We start from the raw sequence: 18,493 nt of genomic DNA, 5'->3' as shown, positions 1-18,493 counted from the left end.
TGTGACCATTTCACTTCCAATATAGTGGCCAAAGCTGGGTCCATGTGGTGGGGCCAGAGGAGAGAAGGTAGAGAAGGAAAGCTGGTTGGCGTGGGGAAGGTGCATGGCCACCCTGTGCAACAGGCCAGCCTTTCACCAGGGGAGGGGCCCAGACAGGATCAGCAGGTTCCAGATTGCAGGCAGCGTGGAATACCTGCCTGAGCATAGACTTGGGCCAGGCAGGAGGCCACAAAGAGCCATGGGTGTGAGCTTGGGCTGTGATGTGTGCACAGCCACCATCCACTCCTTCCCTGAGTGAGTAGGCAATTCCTGCATCAACCTCCAAGGCCATTCCTAGAGATGGGCTGGTCTGGCCTCATTTGCTTCTTTAGGGACAGGCTGAGCTCTGGGTCACATGGGGGCCCAGGCTTCCTAGAAGACCATATCTATTCCATTGTCCAAATTGGGAAGATCGAGCTCATGTGCCCTTGTGCCTACTAATCCTGCAAAAAAGGATACTGCCCTCCCAAACTACCCTGACTATGTCCTTGGCAGCTGGCCGTGGTGCCTGCCTCTGCCCTGTCCCCATATAGAGCTCCAGTTTCTGACTTCCCAGAAGCAAACCCAACTAACAGCTAACCTGGTGTCTTACCTGCCTGCCTGCAGTTATTTTTTTCCCTTTAAAACAATGTATATTAATTGCTTTGCCTTATTCCACATAGTGTAGAAACTCTGAGTCTTTCCAAACCTTCTAAGTACAAATTCTTTACATGGAAACTTTTTGTACTATTGAGTTTGACTCGAGGCTTTTCTGACTATTCCTCCCATTCCTTTTGGTTGCAGTGTTGTGGGGAGAGTCTCACAGCTCCTCTGGAAGTAGCACACCTGAGCTGCAGACTTGCTCCTGTTGCATTGAAAGTTGGGTGGGTAGGTCTCTTTGTGGTCTTGGGACTATGAGAAGCTGCAAAGGAGAGCCTCACCAGGGCCTCTCTCTCCTGGGACTTCAGGTGTAGGGATTTCCAACAAAAAAGTTAGTTAACCATGCCAGATTCATTGCCAGTTGAAAAGAAATGAGCTCTGGCATGAGCCAGGGCTCCCTCCCCTTTCCCCTGCCCCTGGGTCCTTGCATCTTTCTGCTTTGCCTGGCTGGTGATCAGCTAGGGATGTCTCCCATTTGCAGCATGCAGCCAGGAAGATGCCCTGGTGTGAATAAATATAAGTCAGAGCAAGTCCAGAAGCAGGTTAGTTAAAAAGAGACTGCTGTTGCAGAAGCCTACCTTGGGATTGGAGCCCTCAAGGCCCCTCCCACTCAGGACAGATGATCAGTAGCCCTGGGAGACCCCCAGATACAGCACACCAGAGGTTACAGAGTGCTGACTGTAGCTAAGCAGTTGGGAACACCTCTCCTCCTTCTCTGACTCCTAAAGAAGAGCTGCCTCTTCCTTCAGCTCCAGATGAGAGTTAGCCCACACAGGACAGCCCGTCCACTGTTCAGATTCAAACCTCCTGCCCTGGCACCCCAGATGCCTTTTCTCTTCAGACTCTGAAGACTGGCAGGACTGGCATAAGCAGTGCCTTGGCCCTGCCAGCCCAGCCTGCCAGTCCTCACAGGGGTTAGCTTAACAAAGGTCTTGGTCTCTGTGGGAGGATGTCCTGGGGTAGCTCCTTTGGTTTTTTTTTTTTTTTTCTTTTCTGTGTAGTCTTTCCTTCCTCTCTGTCTCCCTTGTTTAGTGCACGCTCTTCTTCAGACCCCTTGGATCAGACCAAGAAGATGCTAAAACCATGGCCTTTTAAGAGCTAACAGTCTTCTTAGGGACCTCCTGGGCCAGCCCCCCATTTGACAGATGAGGATGGTGAGGCCTCCCAGGGACCTGGTGACATGAGTGAAGCCACAGGGCAGAGACACAGAATCCCCTAAGACTTGGTGCAGTGCTTCTTCCCTCGTCATACCCCCGCCACACACACACACCAGCCTTATGTCGGCAGCTTCCTCTCCCTGTCAACCTCTGGAGTTCATATTTTCTTGACAGTATACTGTTTAGTCTGGGGGCGATAGCACCTACAGGACCTTGGCCCTGTTGGAGTACTGGAGCTGCTTAGTTTAGATAGCTAATGTTTTGCTTCCAAACGCAAAGTCAACCCCTGCCTTACATTAAGTAATCTCATTGATAAACAACACCTGGCCCCTCGGTGCTTCATGTTCTGAGGCCCAGTGCCTTTCACTGTACAGTCATTCCCGATGATCCAACCTCCCTGGATGTCTGAATTAGAAAATAAAAGGCCAATCTGGAATGTAGGAGTTCCCGAGTCATGAGTGTTGAAAACCAAGTACCACCTGGCAGTCACCCTATTTCTCAGGTGAAGCAGCTGAGGCCATGCTTTGCCCAAGCCCTAACTTTGACCTCCCCGCCCAAACTTCTGAGTCTTCTTAGGACAGAAGAAGCCAGGTATGGTGGTGCATGCATGTAATCCCAGCAACTCTATAGGTTGAGGTAGGATGATTGCAAATTCAAGGCCAGCCTCAGCAACTTAGTGAGACCCTAAGCAGCTTAGGGAGACCCTGTCTCAAAAACTAAAAAGGGCTAGAGTTATGGCTCAGTGGTTAAGTGCCCCTGGTTCCATACCTGGTACAAAAAGAAAAAAAGAAAAGGCTGAAGAAACAGGTCCAAAGAGACTCCCCCGACCAGATACCAGAAAGGTCTGCAGCCCAGCTGGGAGCCCAGCCCTACCTGCTGCCCACACTTTCCTGCTCAGGCTCCTAGGATTTGGTCTGGAGGCCACCATTCTATAGACACACATCTGACTCTCTCAGACATATCTAGAAAAGGAAACAGCAGGATCCCCATGATCCAGCTTGTGAGGAATTTTTTTTTTAAGGGATGAGGAATTTCTCAGATGTCAGCATTTATTTTCTGAGTGTACTGGCTCTCAAAATTAATCCTCAAAGAAAATTGTAACATGACCCAAAGCTCAATGGATTTATTTATTTTTACTGGTCTAGGAATAGAACCCAGGGCCTCACGTGTGCGGAGACAGGTGTTGTACCACTGAGCTACACCCCCTGCTCTCTATGTTTTACTAGTAGTAACAACAATAACAACAAAAACAACAAAAATTATAAGAAAAAATATTTTAGGCCAATGACTTTTTTTTTTTTTTTTTTTTTGCAGTGCTAAGAATTGAACCCAGGGGTACTCTACCACTGCACTATGTCCCCAGCCCTTTTTATTTCTTATTTTGAGACAGGTTCTTGCTGAATTGCCCAGGCTGGCCTCAAACTTGAGATCCTCCTACCTCAGCCTCCTGAGTTGCTGGGATTATAGACAAGTGCCACTATACCCAGCTAGGCCCATGACTCTAAATGGCTTTTTCCAAGCTTTGGCAAAATATTGAAAAGTTTCAGTGGTAGAATGTTTGCCTAGCTTTAGGTATGAGGCCCTGGGTTCCATTCTCAGCACAAGGAAGGAAGAAAATGAAAAAAAGCTCAGTCCATGAAGCCTCAGTTTCTTCTAGGTGGATTGAGGCTAGATACATATATAAAAGTGCCCGTGTGTGCTCTGGTAGCTGTTGTAGGTTGATTTTCTCTTTAGGGAAGCTGCTGACTTTACTGGGGACTTGGCATGGCATGTGTCCTCCCCGAGCCAGATATTCTGACTTACAGGCATCCAGATCATGAAAATTTGGCATCTCCTGTTCCAGGAACATGTCAAGGCAGAAGGCCTACCAGCCAGCGTCACATTGCAGGTGGCACCTGCTGGGCCCTGCTGCTCTTTGATGGGGAAGGTGGGTGCCCACCTTAGGCATTCATGCCCCCACCCCAAGTGAGTAATCACATGTTTTCTGTCCCTAGGATTCATGTCAGGGTGGTAAGAATGCTCTGGAATTTTTTCAGTTCAACAATCTGAAGTCCCCAAGTAAGTCTAAGGACCAACATGGCAACATAGAGAGAAACTCCCTACTGTGGTCAGAGGTTAGCTCTTGCCTTTCTGAAGATGCTCATGGGGTCAGCCAGGCTCACTGGGGGAGGGAGTGAAGCACTCCCATGACATTGCAGACACCTGCTCAGTATGTACCCAGCTCCCCAAAAGGCAACAGGTATCAGCCTCTGGGACTGGAATTGTCACATCAGAGCTAGTGATACAAGTTCTTTATTCTTTTCCTTTGCTATGTTAGTTTTTAGACTTGGTTAATGCTGAAGCAGTCCTCCTATTGCTTATTTTAACTTTATTCTAACTCTGGATCATGACATTGGGGTGTAGCCAGCTGTAGACATAGTGCTGATTTTTTTTTCTAAAAAGAGTGAGCTGGCAAATGAGCCCCCTGGAGAGTACTGCCCAGGCCCAGGGAGATAAGGAGGCAGGTTACCCTGATTAAGGGTCATCACCCCACTTGTCTAGGCTGGGAGCCAATGTTTATGAACGTGGCTTCTAGGGGGTTAAAGGTTACCTTCTTCTTATCACATCATACCTGACAACAACTTTAATATTTTTAGCCACACATATTTTTCAGAATCTGCCCTTAGTGCCCTTGGCCTGGGTGGCCCAGGCCTACTGACTGCTCGGGCACCTGTGAGGTTTCTTGGGGAGCTCTGTCACCTCCCTGGCACCCTGGCTGCTCTGCTCCCCAGTCCTCAGCAAACTTCTTTTCATTGACTACTGAAGCACAGACAGCCATTGAAAGCTATGAAGAAAGGATGAGACTAAAGGAAGCTGTTGAGTTCAGGGCTGCTATGTGATTTCTTTTCCCCATAAAGAGACACAAAGAAGACTAAAGCTCCATGGTCCCTTTTGTCATCAAAGCTCTGGCTTGGACTGTATTTCTGTTGGTTGCAAAGCATGCTTACTTCTGTCAACCAGGCCGCATCTAGGCTGACGGAGCACACGCCCCCCTGCTCTCCCTTTCCACTCAGGAATGCACCCAGATGCATTCGGCAACACATTTCACGGCGTAGATGGCACCCCAGGTGTCTCCTGGGACAGAACTGCCCTGCCCTGCGTCCTGCTCCAGTCAGGCTGCCACACACCTCCCTGTGGCATCAGGAACCCACTCCTGGCTCCACAAGTCACTCCCTGGATCAGGCTTGACCGAGAGCAGTCATTTCTCCTGCAGTTGCAGCCAGTTAGTTCAGAATCAACCTGCAACACCAGCGCGTTCCTGAGATCACAAGGTGCTCTGCATTCCAAGTCCAAGAGCCCCTACCACTGAAGGGCACACACCCGTAGTCAAAAAGTTATCCATTTCAAGAACGCGTACTGCCACCTTCCCTGCCGCTGGCCCCTGCCAGTCAGCCCTGCTTCTTATAATTTGCCACCTCATTGCTTTCCTCACCTGCCATTTCATATGTGGCTGCCCTGTGCTGCCCGTGCGTGCCATGCCAGTTGTGTTTTTTTTTTTCCTCGTGTATGTTTTGGTTTTGTTTGGGGTTGCTTTGACGATTTACTTTGTTCCGGTGTTCTGTCTTCTCTCGCCTGGCTGTGTGGGGCTGCCTGCCCCGCTGCTTGCCGCCTCCATAGATCCCCGTTGCGCAGCCCTCTGTTATGGACGACATTGAGGTGTGGCTCAGGACGGACCTGGTGAGACTCGACTTTTTATTTTGTGTGTGGGGTGTGGCCAGACAGAGGCTCTTCTGAGGACAGGCCTCAGGGGCGCGCCACCATCAGGGTGGGTGGAGGAGGGAGGTCAGGGTACACGGGGTGCTGTAGCCCCCACTCATCTCAGCTTAGCTTGCTCTCCAACATAACCTAGGCCAGGGTGGCACCTACAGCCAGCACCAGGCCTGGGCAGCCGCCGTGATAGGTAGCAGCTCAGGGCACAGTCCTGCAGTGTGAACAGGTTCCCAGCTGGCACACTACCCCGCCATGAGAACAGCCGGCTCCTGGCAGGCACTTGTCTCCTCCCCAGTTTTTTTTTCAATTTCGAAAATGTGTGCATGCTGAGGGGAGTTTTTTTTTTTTTTTTTTTTAACACTTTTTAGTCGTAGGTGGACACAATATCTTTATTTCATATATTTTTATGTGGTGCTGAGGATTGAACCCAGTGCCTCACACATGCTAGGCAAGCACTCCACCCCTGAACCCCAACCCCAGCCCTGAGGGGAGTTTTGAGGGAGTACTTTTTTGTTTTGTTTTGGGGATTTTCCTTTTTATTATTATTTTTCATTATTATTTTTATTTTGGCAGTATTGGGTTGGGATTCGTGGCCTTGTGCATGCTAAACATACATTGTACCTCTAAGCTATGCCCCAGCCCTCATTTCTTTTTCTTTTCCTTTTTCTTTTTTTTTTTGTGTGTGTGTGTGTGTGTGGTGCTGGGGATTGAACCCAGGGCCTTGGGCATGCAAGGCAAGCCATCTACCCACTGAGCTATATCCCCAGCCCTTTTTTATTTTTTTTCTTAAATTATGAAATATGCACACAGATGAATAGGGTCGTTTTAAAATGACAATCATCCCCCTTCCAGATATTTTCTAGAATTTTGGATTTAAAAGAACCCCTCCCCCAATTAGGGCTGCAGCTGTAGCTCAGGGGTACAGCACTGGCCTAGCACATGTGAGGCACTGGATTCAATCCTCAGCACCACATTAAAATAAATAAAATAAAGGTACTGTGTCCATCTACAGCTAAAAATATAAATAAATAAATAAATAAATAAATAACAAGAACCCCTCCCCCAAAAGCCATTGTCTCCAACCTATGAAACAGAGTGAGAAGCTGAGGTTGTTGTGAATCTGAAAGTGGTAACAGATCCCTCCCCTTGTTCCCTACAAAGCTCTTTCCTCCTCAGCAGCCCTGGGAAGTGCCTTTCCCAGGGTCATGGGCTGGCAGGACTCTGGCAGACCTGGAGACCTTATCTCTTCCTCCTGGCTGTCTCCTTGTTGGGGGATCTTCTCCCCAGAGCAGCATAACCCCTTCACTGCTTTAATCTCAGGGTCAGCCTGGTGGCCGTGGCTGATGACTCAGCCACCTCCTACAGGAGGACAGCAGGCCTCAGATTGAGGTTCTCACTGATTCCTCCCTGGGAGGCCAGGCTTTCCAAGACACTGCCAAGGGAGGCAGCCACCCAGGCCAGGGGAGGAAGAAGAGGCCCCACAACATCTTTCTGAAGGGGATGCCTGGGAAAGAAATACCTTCCCTCACAGAAACAAAGAAGGAAGGGCTAAGGCCCTTACAAGGGGGACCCCCAGGTCCAGAGAGGGGAAGGGACCTGTCCAGCAAGGCTACAGAACAGGTCAGTGGCAGGAATGGGAAAGGACCCAGGCCTCCTAACCCAGGGTAGGGTTCTCACTCTTCATTGGCCTCCTTCCTGATGAGGCCCTAGCATGTGCAGTGTTCTCCAGACACAATCAAGTGTGATGTGCTTCCATTTTCATGTGTGCACAGCCTCCACGGCCCCTTCAGAGCCAGCAGCTGGGATGGGACCTGGGCCGTGGGGAGAGGGTTGTGCAATCCCCAGGAGGTTTCAGGACTTTGCAGGGGACAGCCTCCACGGCCACAGCACCTCCTGAGTACCAGGCCGGGGGCTATCCAGGCTCTGTGCAGCTTCCAGCTGTTGGTATGGACAGGGCCTTCCTAGAACCCTTGCACTGGCAGCGGGTACCCTGTGTAGAGGGGCACATATGGGGACTCCAGTGCACCTCCTGCTCAGTCTCCTGTGGCCACCCCTGTCTCTCCCCAGAGCCTAAAGGATGTCAGTGGGTGGGGCCTGCCCTTCTTGTCCCAGGCCAGGACCCATCCTGCACCAGTTTTGGATTTTTCTTTCTGGCCCTTCTGGGAAATCGAAACCTACAATTTATTTAACTTTTTGGTTTTGCTTTTTTTTTTTTTTTAATGCTTCTTCAGAAAGAGCAGTATTTTGCTATTATAGAAATCTGGAAACAGGGAAATCAGAAAGTTTCCCTTGGGCTGCCCTGGGCAGTACTCTCCTGGGTTTGGCTACAGGTGGGCAGAGGTGGCTGGGCAGTCAAAGTGGGGACCACCAAGCCCTAATGCTGCTCTCTCTGCTCTTCCCACAGAAGGGCGATGACCTGGAAGAGGGAGTCACAAGTGAAGGTAGGCCCAGCCAGTGGCCTTGCAACCCCCTATCCTCTGTTGTTCCTGCCCCAGGCTCTGGCACAATCACCATGAGCCTCTGTTGTCAGAGTCCCTGTGGGTGCCAGGCCCTGAGCCACTGCCTGCATGGGGGCTTGGTCCAGTCCAGTCTCATGCAGATGCAGAGTGTCATTTTCCCCATCTTTAAGGGAAACAGAGATCAGGAAGAACATGACTTTCAGAAGGTCACAGGGCTGGTGAACAGTGGGCACAACCCTCCTGGGGCACAACCCAGTCGATGCCCCTCTTGCCCCTGCTCCTGTGGTCAGATGGCCCAGGCAGAGCACCTCAAAGACCTGCCCTCTGTGCTGGGTGACTCCCTTCCCTAGTGGCTCTTTAGCCCCTTCCTGTTTCTGGTGAGGTAGGGCAGGTGTTCTCTGCCAAGTCTAAGGAGGAGTTTACTGACTCTGCCTGCCCTGCCCCCAGTGCCGATGGAGGTGAGGATTAGGAGGGTAGGTGCTCTGCGCTGTTTTCCAGCTCACAGGCCTTCAGGGAGTCCTCTCCCCATCTTTCCCCACAGTGCAATGCATGTAGCCCTTCCCACCCCTACTTGTCTTACAGAAGGCAGGGGGGGAAACAGGTAAGGGAGTGGGGAGGATCCCTGGGGCTGGTCCCTAGAAGCACCCATGCTCTGGCTGTTCCTCCTACTGTCCCCCTTCCCTCCCAGCTGGTGGCCCCACAGTGTCGTGCAGGCTGAAGCTGGGAGGCATTGGGGTGCAGGTGGGGAGACACCTACAGGGAGAAGTGGAATGAACTCTAGGGAACAGGTGGGCTATACCCTCCACCAACCCAGGCCCTTGCCTTGGTTTGTATTACAGAATTTGATAAGTTCCTGGAAGAAAGAGCCAAAGCTGCTGAGATGGTTCCTGACCTCCCCTCACCCCCCGTGGAGGCCCCCACCCCAGCCTCAAACCCTTCTGGCCGGAAGAAGCCAGAGCGGTCAGAGGATGCCCTCTTCGCCCTGTGAGCTGTTCTGCAGTTTGCCTCCACCATGGCAGGTTACCGCTTGCTCCCCCAGTGGACCCTGGGCACTGGCCACTCCTCCCCGCCCCTGACCCGCTCCTTTGCACACCCGTGTCTCCATGGAAACACCACTGTTTGTTCCCAGGCATCCCCTAGTCAGGGCCAGCTTTCACCACTCTTTCTCCAAGTGGTGGGACAGAAGCTGCAGTGAGGCCCTGCTCCCCGCCTACCAGGCTTCCCTGACTGGCTGTGTGTTCTCCCAGGAAGAGCCAGTGGCCTGGCCCCAGTGGGGGAAGCCCCCATGACACTGTTCCTGAGCAGATCCCATGGACTGTCTCCCCATCACCTGCCCATGGAGAAGAGGGTCAGGCTTCCGCCTGCCACATGTGCCCTGCCTCTGCATGGCCCGGTGGCTTCCCTCAGGCATGCTGCCCCCTCTTCCAGAAAGGGCTTTGTGCCACTGCTTCTGGAAGAGCAGGGCTCAGTTGGTTGTACTTACAGGCTCAGTCTCTGTCCTTTGACTGTATGTCACCTTGTGGCACCTTGGCACTTTAGAGCAGGTCTATGGGGCACCCACATGTGGCTTTCATGCCCTTGACCCTCTCTCCATCAATCACCTGTTGGCCCAGGCCTTGTGCCCCAGCTGGCTGAGCAGCTGAGCTTGGCTCTAACTGGCCCCAGAAGGACCTGTGGCTCAAAGTCAGGAGGGCAACATGCAACCTGTACAAATGGCCATGTGGCACGCTGATCAGGTAGCATTACCATAAACCAGACCCCCACTCCGCATATCCTGCACACTCACACCCACATACTTTGGCTCCGGGGTGTGCAGGAGGCTCTTGTAGGAGGCACTGCTCTGACTGCTTGGAAGTTACGTGGGTTTTCTACACTCCATGCTTGGGGCTCTGGCCTGGCCTGTAGTGACCTCCACACCCTCCCTCCAGAGCCATCAGCAGACAGCACTGCACAGTGCCTGGAGGTTCCACATGACCCAGTGGCCAGAATAACATGAAGGTCCCTGGCATGGGCCTCGGCCTCCTCCCCAAGCTGTCCTGACAGGCTGACTTCCTCCCACTGCACATGTCCCCCCGGCCACTAATTTGCAGTCTCTCCCAAACAGATCTTGAAAGTTGACAGCCTGGGGCTAAGCAAATGGGGGCTGGTGACACCTGCTCCTGTCCTGTGTCCTTGCTGGTGTGTCCCTTGGCCATGAACTCACAGCACTACCCAAGCCCTGGTCCCGCTGACAACCTTTCCTTCCCATTTGACAGGATGGCCCAGAGGATGCACCTATCACCGCCAGAGCACCAGCCCCAGCAGGGAAAGGAGGCCAGCTGCACAGGCACAGGGACAGTGACCAGGCTCTGGGAAGCATTTAGGGCCAGGTCTGCAGTAAGGGCCCTGCTGAGTACTAGCAGGAATAGCCCCACCCCAGAACCCCATGCTCAGCCTAGTTCTGTGGAGACACCCAGGAAGCCCCTCCTCAGAGCTCCCAGCCCTCTCCTCCTTGGAGCCCATGTCCCTCTTCTACTCTCTGCTCCCTGGCCATCGGTCAGCACACGCCCCTCGCAGCACCTCTCAAGGGCAGAGCTCCTGAGGCCTGCTTATGTATAAAACTTCAAAAGGAGGCTGGCTTGGGTCAAGCTAAAGAGAAGGTAACTGGGGTGGCCCAGAGGTCTCAGCTCTTTGGAACAGTCTGGGGGTCAGAGCCCACCTTGGCCAGCCTGCCGGAGCCACAGGTGATGGCAGCCAGGTCCAGCAGCCTCCTACCTTGAGGAGGGTGTAGAGAGAAAGAGGGAGCTCTTTTTGAAGTGAGTGAGGCTAAGATAGATGCCATCCTGGGGTCCCCAGCAAAGTCCTATGTCCAAAGCTGTCCCCCAAATCCAGCTCCAGCTGGTTGGTACAGGTTGGAGAGGTTTGGCAGCCCTGTGGCAGCAGCTGGTGAAGGACCCCTGTGGGCCAGCAGGAGTCCTCTGTCGTGCAGACAAAGGTCCCCTGCCTTTGTGGCCTGGAGCTGGTGACTCAGAGATCTCCCGCTCCTGCATCCTGTCAGGAGGCAGCCTGTCCCTCCTGTAAGCAGAGGGGACACAGGCCTGAGGCCTGCCCTGGGAGCGTGTACAGGTGGGTGCCCTGAAGGACGCACTGCTCAGCTCTTGCAGGGGTGTTATCTGAGACCTCTGGCTCCCACTTACCCTGCCATCTGGGGAGCACAGTCCTGAGGCCACCTGCTTAGGGCAGGGAGCAGAGCCCTGGTGGGAACGCTGGACCCTAGCAAGCCACCAGCCTCCAGAAGTGTTAGAAATCACAGATACAGTATGTACTTAATTACACTAAATTATTGCTGGGATTCCTCATAAGCACTAATTATACCTGATTATAGGTTAAAATATTTATTTTGTCAAAATATTTTCTTGGGGATGTGTTTAACCTTTTTTTGTGCTCATTGTGTGCTGAGATGTGAAGACTAACTGTTTCCTCCTGCCTACCTTTTTGGCCAGCGGGCAACAGTAAATGGCACTATATGCAGTTTGACCCCCATGTGGCAGGCTCTGGCCTGCCTGCTGCAGAGTGGTCCCTGCCCAGGCACACAGCAGCTGGACTGTGGCCAGACTGAGAATGACCAACTCGTTTATCAATAGTCGTGGGACACGGGGTTTCAGAAGTGAAAGGGCTTGTTGTCAGCCCAGGCCAGAGGGAAAAATGATTGTCTATGTCTGTCCTCCCGTCTGTCTGTCAGCCCCTCTGTGAGTGACCGTGCCTTGGCTCACTGTCCTTCCCTCTCTCCCACCCAGTGGTCCTGGGGCCTGTGCTGTTACTGCAGCCCCTTAGGAGGTGAGAATTGGGCACCCCGTAGTGTTCTCAGCTCAGAGTGATGGCCAGGGCTCTGCAGGCCCGGCTGTAGTGCTCCTGTCCCTCCTCCCTTCCTGCCTTCCTCCATACCCCACTCCTGTCCCTCCTCCCTGTCACTGCAAATGCCCCTCCAACTGGAGCCCAGGGTGGTTCTGGATGGTTCAGGGTGGGCCATGGGCCTCCTAGGAGCCAGATCACCCCCCTGGCAGCTGGGGAAGAGCCCCAGGGAGAAGTGCTTGCTCTTAGCCTCTTGCACTACCAGATGGGGCCTGCGAGACTCCATGGTCTGTTGTCAGCCTGCTGATGAGACATCTGGGCTTCTCCTCCTGCTCAGCCACACAGGGAAACAGCCACTCTCCCTCACCCAAGGAATGTTCCCACCCCAAAGATGCTCGGGCCCTGTAGTACCTGCCTTTCCCAGGCCCGTCTCCAGCCCTGCTGTCCATGGGGATCCAGGCCAGGCTCCCCTGTGGCCACCAGACTCCGGAGCAGCTGTCAACCGCTGCATCATGACTGATTTTGTCACAGTGTCCCAAATCTCCAGGTTCTCCTGGAGAATGGGGAATGGATCTTTATTTCCTGAAGTTTGCACTTAATTTGTGACTGTTCCAGAAGAGGAATGTGTTGAGTCCTTTGTCCCCTCGTTCCAGAAGTCTGGTGTTCTTGTCACTGTCCTGTGTTTCTGTGGGCAGAGCTGGTTCTGGAGGGTGGGTCAGTGATCGAATGTCTCAGAGGGACACTGGAGCATCCACCTGCCCCACTGGCTCTCCTTCCAGATACCATCTCTCTAGTTTGGGTTCTTGCATGTAAAGTAATCCACAATAAATAAATACTTGAACAAACTGTTCCTGGGTGGCCTCTGTGGCGTTTGCTCTGACTGTCTGGGGGGCCTGCCAGGTCAGACCACCTGCCTTTCATCAGGGGCTGCCACAGGGCTGTGCTGGGGGAGCAGCCAGGAATGCCCTGTCCCTCTTCCCTGCTGCCCAGCTGCTGGGCCACAAAAATCCCTAAGCACTAAGCACAGATAGCCACTGATGGTAGCAGCCACAAAGCCGTCACAGCCTGCCTGAGAACTCTAGGGCCAGGTGCTATAGGTCTTCCTGTGTCTTACCCCAGGTCCCAGAGTTGCACAGGGAGGCCAGTCACCCCTGCCCAGAGCAAGCAGGCTGGAGGCACACCCTGAGCCCACCTCAGCTGGGCTCCGCTTTTGGTCAGGTATCAGAATCTTCGGCAGAGCCTATGCCCAGCACTGAATTGAAGAGCCACTGCTCCAGGGCAGACAGATCTTTCTTCCCCTCACCTCTTTTTTTTTTTTTTTTTTTTTAAATAACAGCTTTATTGAGATAAAACTGACATCACCAGCTAACTGCACTGTTTACTTGGGAGATACTTGGGAGGCTGAGGCAGGAGGATCACAAGTTTGAGACTAGCCTCTGCAACTGAGCAAGACCATCTTTTGAAATATAAAAATAAATAAATAAATAAAAGGGCTGGGGGACGTAATTCAGCAGTAGAGAACCCCTGGATTCAACCCCTAGTTCCATAAAAAATACCTAAAATTAAATTAAAAATCATCACTATTTACCCACTTAAAAGTGTACAATTGAGTAGTTTGGGGTATGGGCACAGGGCACAGGGTTGTACGGCCATCACCACAGTCATGCACTATGGCCCTGAAAGAGGCCTGAACAGTGTCCCTGCCTGTGGAGAGCAGGTCAGACCTGAGACACTACCCTGGACTTGCCAGGATACCCGGTCAACTCGTGCTTTCAGCCAATGTCCCTGATAGCCTGTTCTTTGCCAGGTTGGTGCTGAAGGGGAGGGAGGAAAAGGGAGGGTGGCTCCAGTCCTGCCCTTGGGGAGCTGGGTTCCCAGAATCAAGGACAATCTGTAGCTCAGAAGCCCTAGAGTCCTCTCCCAGGGTCTGCAGGGAGGTAAGGCTCTGCCCTCTGGGAGTAGCTGAGCCCCAGAACACTCAGCTGCCAAAGAGCCGCTTCAGTCCGTAGGCCAACAGCAAGAAGGGGAGGGCACTCATGCAACTGACTCGGCTGACCAGCCTCCTGGGAGGGACTCCATGATCCCTGGTGAGCATTCACTAAAGTGAATTTCCCCAAATACAGTAGTAGCTATTCCTAAAAAAGAGGGGCAGCGGCACATGCGGCTCAGGAGGCTGAGACAAGAGGATCACAGGTTCAATGCTACCCTCAGCACCTTAGCGAGGCACTTTACAACTCATAGAGACCCTGTCTATATATAAAATATGAAAGAAGGCTGGGGATGTGGATCAGTGGTAAAACACCCGTGGGTTCAATCTTCAATGCCAAAAAAGGGGCGGGGGTTGTGTGGAAATGTTTAGCAGTATTAGGACTTCTTTGTCCATGATGAAGGGAGTTTGCAGGCCAAATTTCTTAGAAATTAAATATGGGATCTTTTTTGGTCGTGGCAGAAATTGGTTAATTAGAAAATTTACTGGTTTAAGTAACTGAATATCAGCTTCAGGAATAGCTGAATCCAGGTGCTTATGGATTTGATCAGGAATCTGCCTCTCTGTGTGTCTTGGCTCTGCTTTCTCTGGGTTGGCTCTTCTCTGTGGCTGACTGTAGGCTCCCTGCAGCTGGAGGCGGACATCCTACTGGCAGAAGATGCTTCTTTCCCAATAGTTCCCATAAAAGTCCAAGAACTGACCCTGAAAATCAGGTTGTTAGCAGAAAAAGGATGAAATCTGGGTAGGCGTGAACAGTACATGGTCACTGTGGTGTCAATGGAGAGGGCCAGAGGCAGGAGTGATGTTCCTGGGGACACAGACTTGGACAGAGACAAACTTCTGGACTCATCTCTCAGTGCTCCCTCCTCAGTCCTCAGTTGCTTCCAGTCATGTCATTGGAGCCCTGAGAGGACAGGAGCTGCTTTCCCACTATAGATTCCCTCTCCAGAAATCTGGAAGGGAGCAGTGCAGGTGCACTGGTATCCTGCAGTAGCTCATGGCCGTCTGCCGACTCGTCTCTGCCTGAGCACCTGAGAAGGGAATCGTTGCCCATTCACCTCTTTTCCAAGAAAAGGGTCTTTGTCTGACTGGAAGGAATGGCACACGCCTGTAATCCCCAGCCACTCAGGAGGCTAAGGCAGGAGGATCTCAAATTTGAGGCCAGCTTGGGCAACTTAGCGAGACCCTGTCTCAAAAACTAAAAAAGGGCTGGGGATGCAGCTCAGTGGTAGCGTGCCTCTGGGCTCCATCCCCAGTACTCCAAGAAAAAGTCTTTAGAAGGGAGACAGAACCCAGACATGTTGGATAGGCATGACTCACCCAGAGAGTCTATCCAGGTATTTCAGAGGGAACCCTGTTGGAGCTTTCTGGGTGGCCCACAAATGCCCTGTCTAGGGCCTCCGAGGCCATGCCCTCATCATCTCAGGAAGCAAAACCTCTACTTTCTGCACCAGGGAGTCAGTCTGGGATATTTCTGGAAGTGGAGTGGACTCCATGTCTGGGGCCATCTCCTCCTCACTCTAAGGCTGCTACTCTAAATGCAGCTTGCCTGGGGTGCTGGGTAAATCACTGTTCCTCTCTGGTCTTCACTATCCTGTCTGTAAAATGGGGTTGTGGGCCAGAAATTCAGTGCCTACTTTCATTTATAAATGAGAAAGTGGGCTGGGTGTGACACCAGGAAATGGTAGGGACCATGGGAAAAGAGCTGGCTCATGAGGCAGCTAACTGTCAAGTCCAAGGCTGACCCACAATTCCACTAAAGAATGAAAGGGCAGCAATCCAGCTACGAGGTGAAATTTCCTTCTTTTGACAATTCAAAGTCATAACCCACTTATGACTGTATTTGACTGATGGGGGTCAGATGATGCCTGAGGTCCTGTGCCTTCCTGCCACCAACTAGACCCACACTATTCTGTGACTCCCCTTCAATATGCACTTGGCCTTTCCCCAAACAGCCAGGTAGCCCCAAGGAATAGGGATCCCATCCCTCCTCTCAGTCTGTGAACCTCACCCTCACTGTGCAATAGGCTTTGGGGCTCAACCAGCTCTTTTGTGGCTCTATCAAGTGGCTAGAAGTGCCCACCAGGCTGGGAATGTGGCTCAAGCGGTAGCACACTCGCCTGGCATGTGTGCGGCCCGGGTTCGATCCTCAGCACCACATACAAACAAAAATGTTGTGTCCGCCAAAAACTAAAAAATAAATATTAAAATTTTTTTTTTTTTAAAAAAAGAAGTGCCCACCAACGGTCCAAGCCTCCATGGGTAAAGGTGGCCGTGGAGGCTGAGAGGACTAGAAATCATTTGTCCAGCTCACTGAAGAGGCCAACTGGAATGAAGCCACATCTAGGACCAGAATCGTCCATGTCATGGTCATCAGGCTCTATGATATACAGATGGAGAGATGGAAGGAGGAGAACTCTGGTCTCTCTTCTCATTGCCTAGAGATGGGGACATAACCCAGGCACATTCCTAGTTCAGCTCTTGCAGCAATGTCAATAATAGGGCCAGGCAGAGTGGCAGGGGCTGAAGGAGCAGTCTTACTAGCCTAGTAAACCCTCAAAGGCGCGGGCCCCTCCAAATGGAACCTGCTGTAGGCACCTGGGGCATGGCTCCGCACCACTGACCCTATGGGCTCTGCCCACGCTCAATACCTGGCAGGTGCCCCAAAGGATTGGGAACCCATAGCAGCTGCCTTCCAGTTTGTACGACCCTCAGGGACGAAGTGGGTCCCAGTTGATAAAACCAAGGTCAGGCAAGGGATCGGACTGGGTTACCTGGGAGGAACCCCACGCTCCCTGCACGCCCGCACAGTCCGGACAGCAAAAGGCCGCCGGGGCCGTCCAGGGTCAGCTCGCTCGGGAGCCCAAGATGCGCACCTGGCTTCAGTCCCAGCCAGGTGTCAGGCGGAGAACGCCCAGCCCGCCAGCGCCGGCCCTTCCCCGCCCCCGGGTCCAACGCACACGGCGCATGTGACCCAGGGCCCGGCTCCCGGGAGGACGCGCTGACGCCGCGTCACCCCATTCCGGGCCGAGCGCCCCATTGGCTGCGGCGGCCAGCGGGGGCGGGGCTCGCCTGGCTCCGCGCCCCGACTCTCTGGTCTGCAGCCGCTGACCTGCGCTGGCCGCGTGTGCGTCAAGCCTGGCTTTCCGACTATCCCCGGCCCTGGCAAAATCAGGGCAACAGCTGGGAGGCCCTGGGCAAGTCGCTTCACTTCCTTGTGCCTCAGTTACCTCATCTGTAAAATGGGACGGGGACAGTCCTCTTCAGGCTGTTGGGGGGAATGAACGGGTTAATACAAGGAATGTATTTGCACGCTATAAGTATGCTCAATGGCTCAGTGATTATAGACCGTCGTCAAACCTGCCGGCTGAGATCACTTGTTCACCAGACTGGGACCCCGCCCACTCCTGGGTACACCAGGGCAGAAAGGTTTGTGCCCTAAGCGCCAAGGCTCAGAACTCCCCAGCCAAGAATGGCCTGAGGATCCTATTTAGAAGTCTAGGGATCCTTGGGGAGAAACCACCCAGACAAGCAGGTTCCCCTGAAGAACTGGAGCCTCTAGCCTGACTGTGTATTGCTGGTTGCCTCGGTGATCCTAGGCTATGGGGCAAAGATTTGTTTTGGTGGCAAAGACTCCCTCACCCTCTATAGGGGGCTTCAGCCAAGTTTCCGTTTCAACTGGCTTTTCTAGTCTGGGGTGCAGGTTTTATGTTGACCTTGCCTTACCTTTTTCCCTCTCTTGAATTCCTGTAATTTTGAAGTCCATATTTATTGAGCTGTGCTCTTCACATATGTGCTAAACTCGTTATAAGAATAGTGAATTGAGAACATTGAAAGCAGATCTGTTGCAATGGATGCAGTTATGCAATCGATGACTCCAAAACCTTAGCTGCTTTGGCAAAGTGACAAATCTAAGCTAAAGACTCAGGAAAGTGAAGTGATCCCAGGTCATATAGCAAGCAGGTGAAAAACCAGATCAGCTGAGTGAATAAGGTGGTCCTGAACTTTACCCAGTATCCCCTACTCCCACCTCTTGGGAAGAACATTTGCATTTGCAGGGAAGTTACCACCGAAGGAGAGAGGCAGGTGGAAGGATGGACTGAGAAGCCAACTGTGTTCCCTAGCAGAGGCTCATCTTGAGCAGGGCTACTTGTAGATGTGGTTTGGAGACCCCCAGGGCTCCTGGCCATCCTGTTCTGGGTAATTTTCCATAGCAGCCATTTCCAGGAAAGGAACAAAGAGGATTGTGCATCTAGGCTGAGCCCCAGGGACTTGGGCCTCTCTGGTCACTCTTGGCCTACACACCCCACCCCCTTCTAAAATATAGCACTAATTTTGTCCAGACAGGCTATATCTGGGGTTGGCCCAGCAATTGTCAGGATGGCTGTCTCATTGAGGCCTGGGGCTCCAAGCCCTTATTCTCCATGACTATTCCCCAACAAGTTACTCTCTCTGTTGCAAACCTCTGGAGGCTCACTTTCAGATACCTGAATTTCAGTTCTGGTTTATTTCAGTCTACCTTCTAGGGACCCCTTCCTCTCCCCTGCCTGGCCTGGCTCAGTCCCTGTCATAGGGCCCAGGGTTCACTTCCAGCCTTCTCCTCCACCAGGAGAACTTGCCCAGCCTGTCAT

At 52.5% G+C, this 18,493-nt stretch overlaps 1 protein-coding gene across 12 annotated transcripts in view; it reads left to right on the top strand.

Moving 5' to 3' along the window:
- Window positions 1-12,725, top strand: part of Tom1l2 (target of myb1 like 2 membrane trafficking protein) — a 117,696-nt gene extending 104,971 nt beyond the window's left edge. For 3 of the 12 annotated variants that reach the window (XM_071603587.1, XM_027921430.3, XM_071603583.1), the window contains 3 exons: window positions 5,493-5,552; window positions 7,990-8,026; window positions 8,884-10,393. In XM_071603587.1, the coding sequence (XP_071459688.1) occupies window positions 5,493-5,552; window positions 7,990-8,026; window positions 8,884-9,032 (246 nt within the window). In that variant the 3' untranslated portion in view covers window positions 9,033-10,393. Of the gene's footprint in view, window positions 1-822; window positions 907-3,678; window positions 3,763-5,492; window positions 5,553-7,989; window positions 8,027-8,883 lie in introns of all 12 variants that reach the window. The other 9 variants (XM_071603582.1, XM_071603578.1, XM_027921427.2 and 6 more) reach the window with 7 other exon arrangements.
- The last annotated feature ends 5,768 nt before the right edge of the window (window positions 12,726-18,493 follow it).

This window comes from Marmota flaviventris, chromosome 17 (assembly GCF_047511675.1).
Source record: "Marmota flaviventris isolate mMarFla1 chromosome 17, mMarFla1.hap1, whole genome shotgun sequence".
Taxonomy (NCBI): domain Eukaryota; kingdom Metazoa; phylum Chordata; class Mammalia; order Rodentia; family Sciuridae; genus Marmota; species Marmota flaviventris.
The sequence above is the reverse complement of the archived record's forward strand: the minus strand, read 5'-3'. Positions and strand labels throughout refer to the sequence as shown.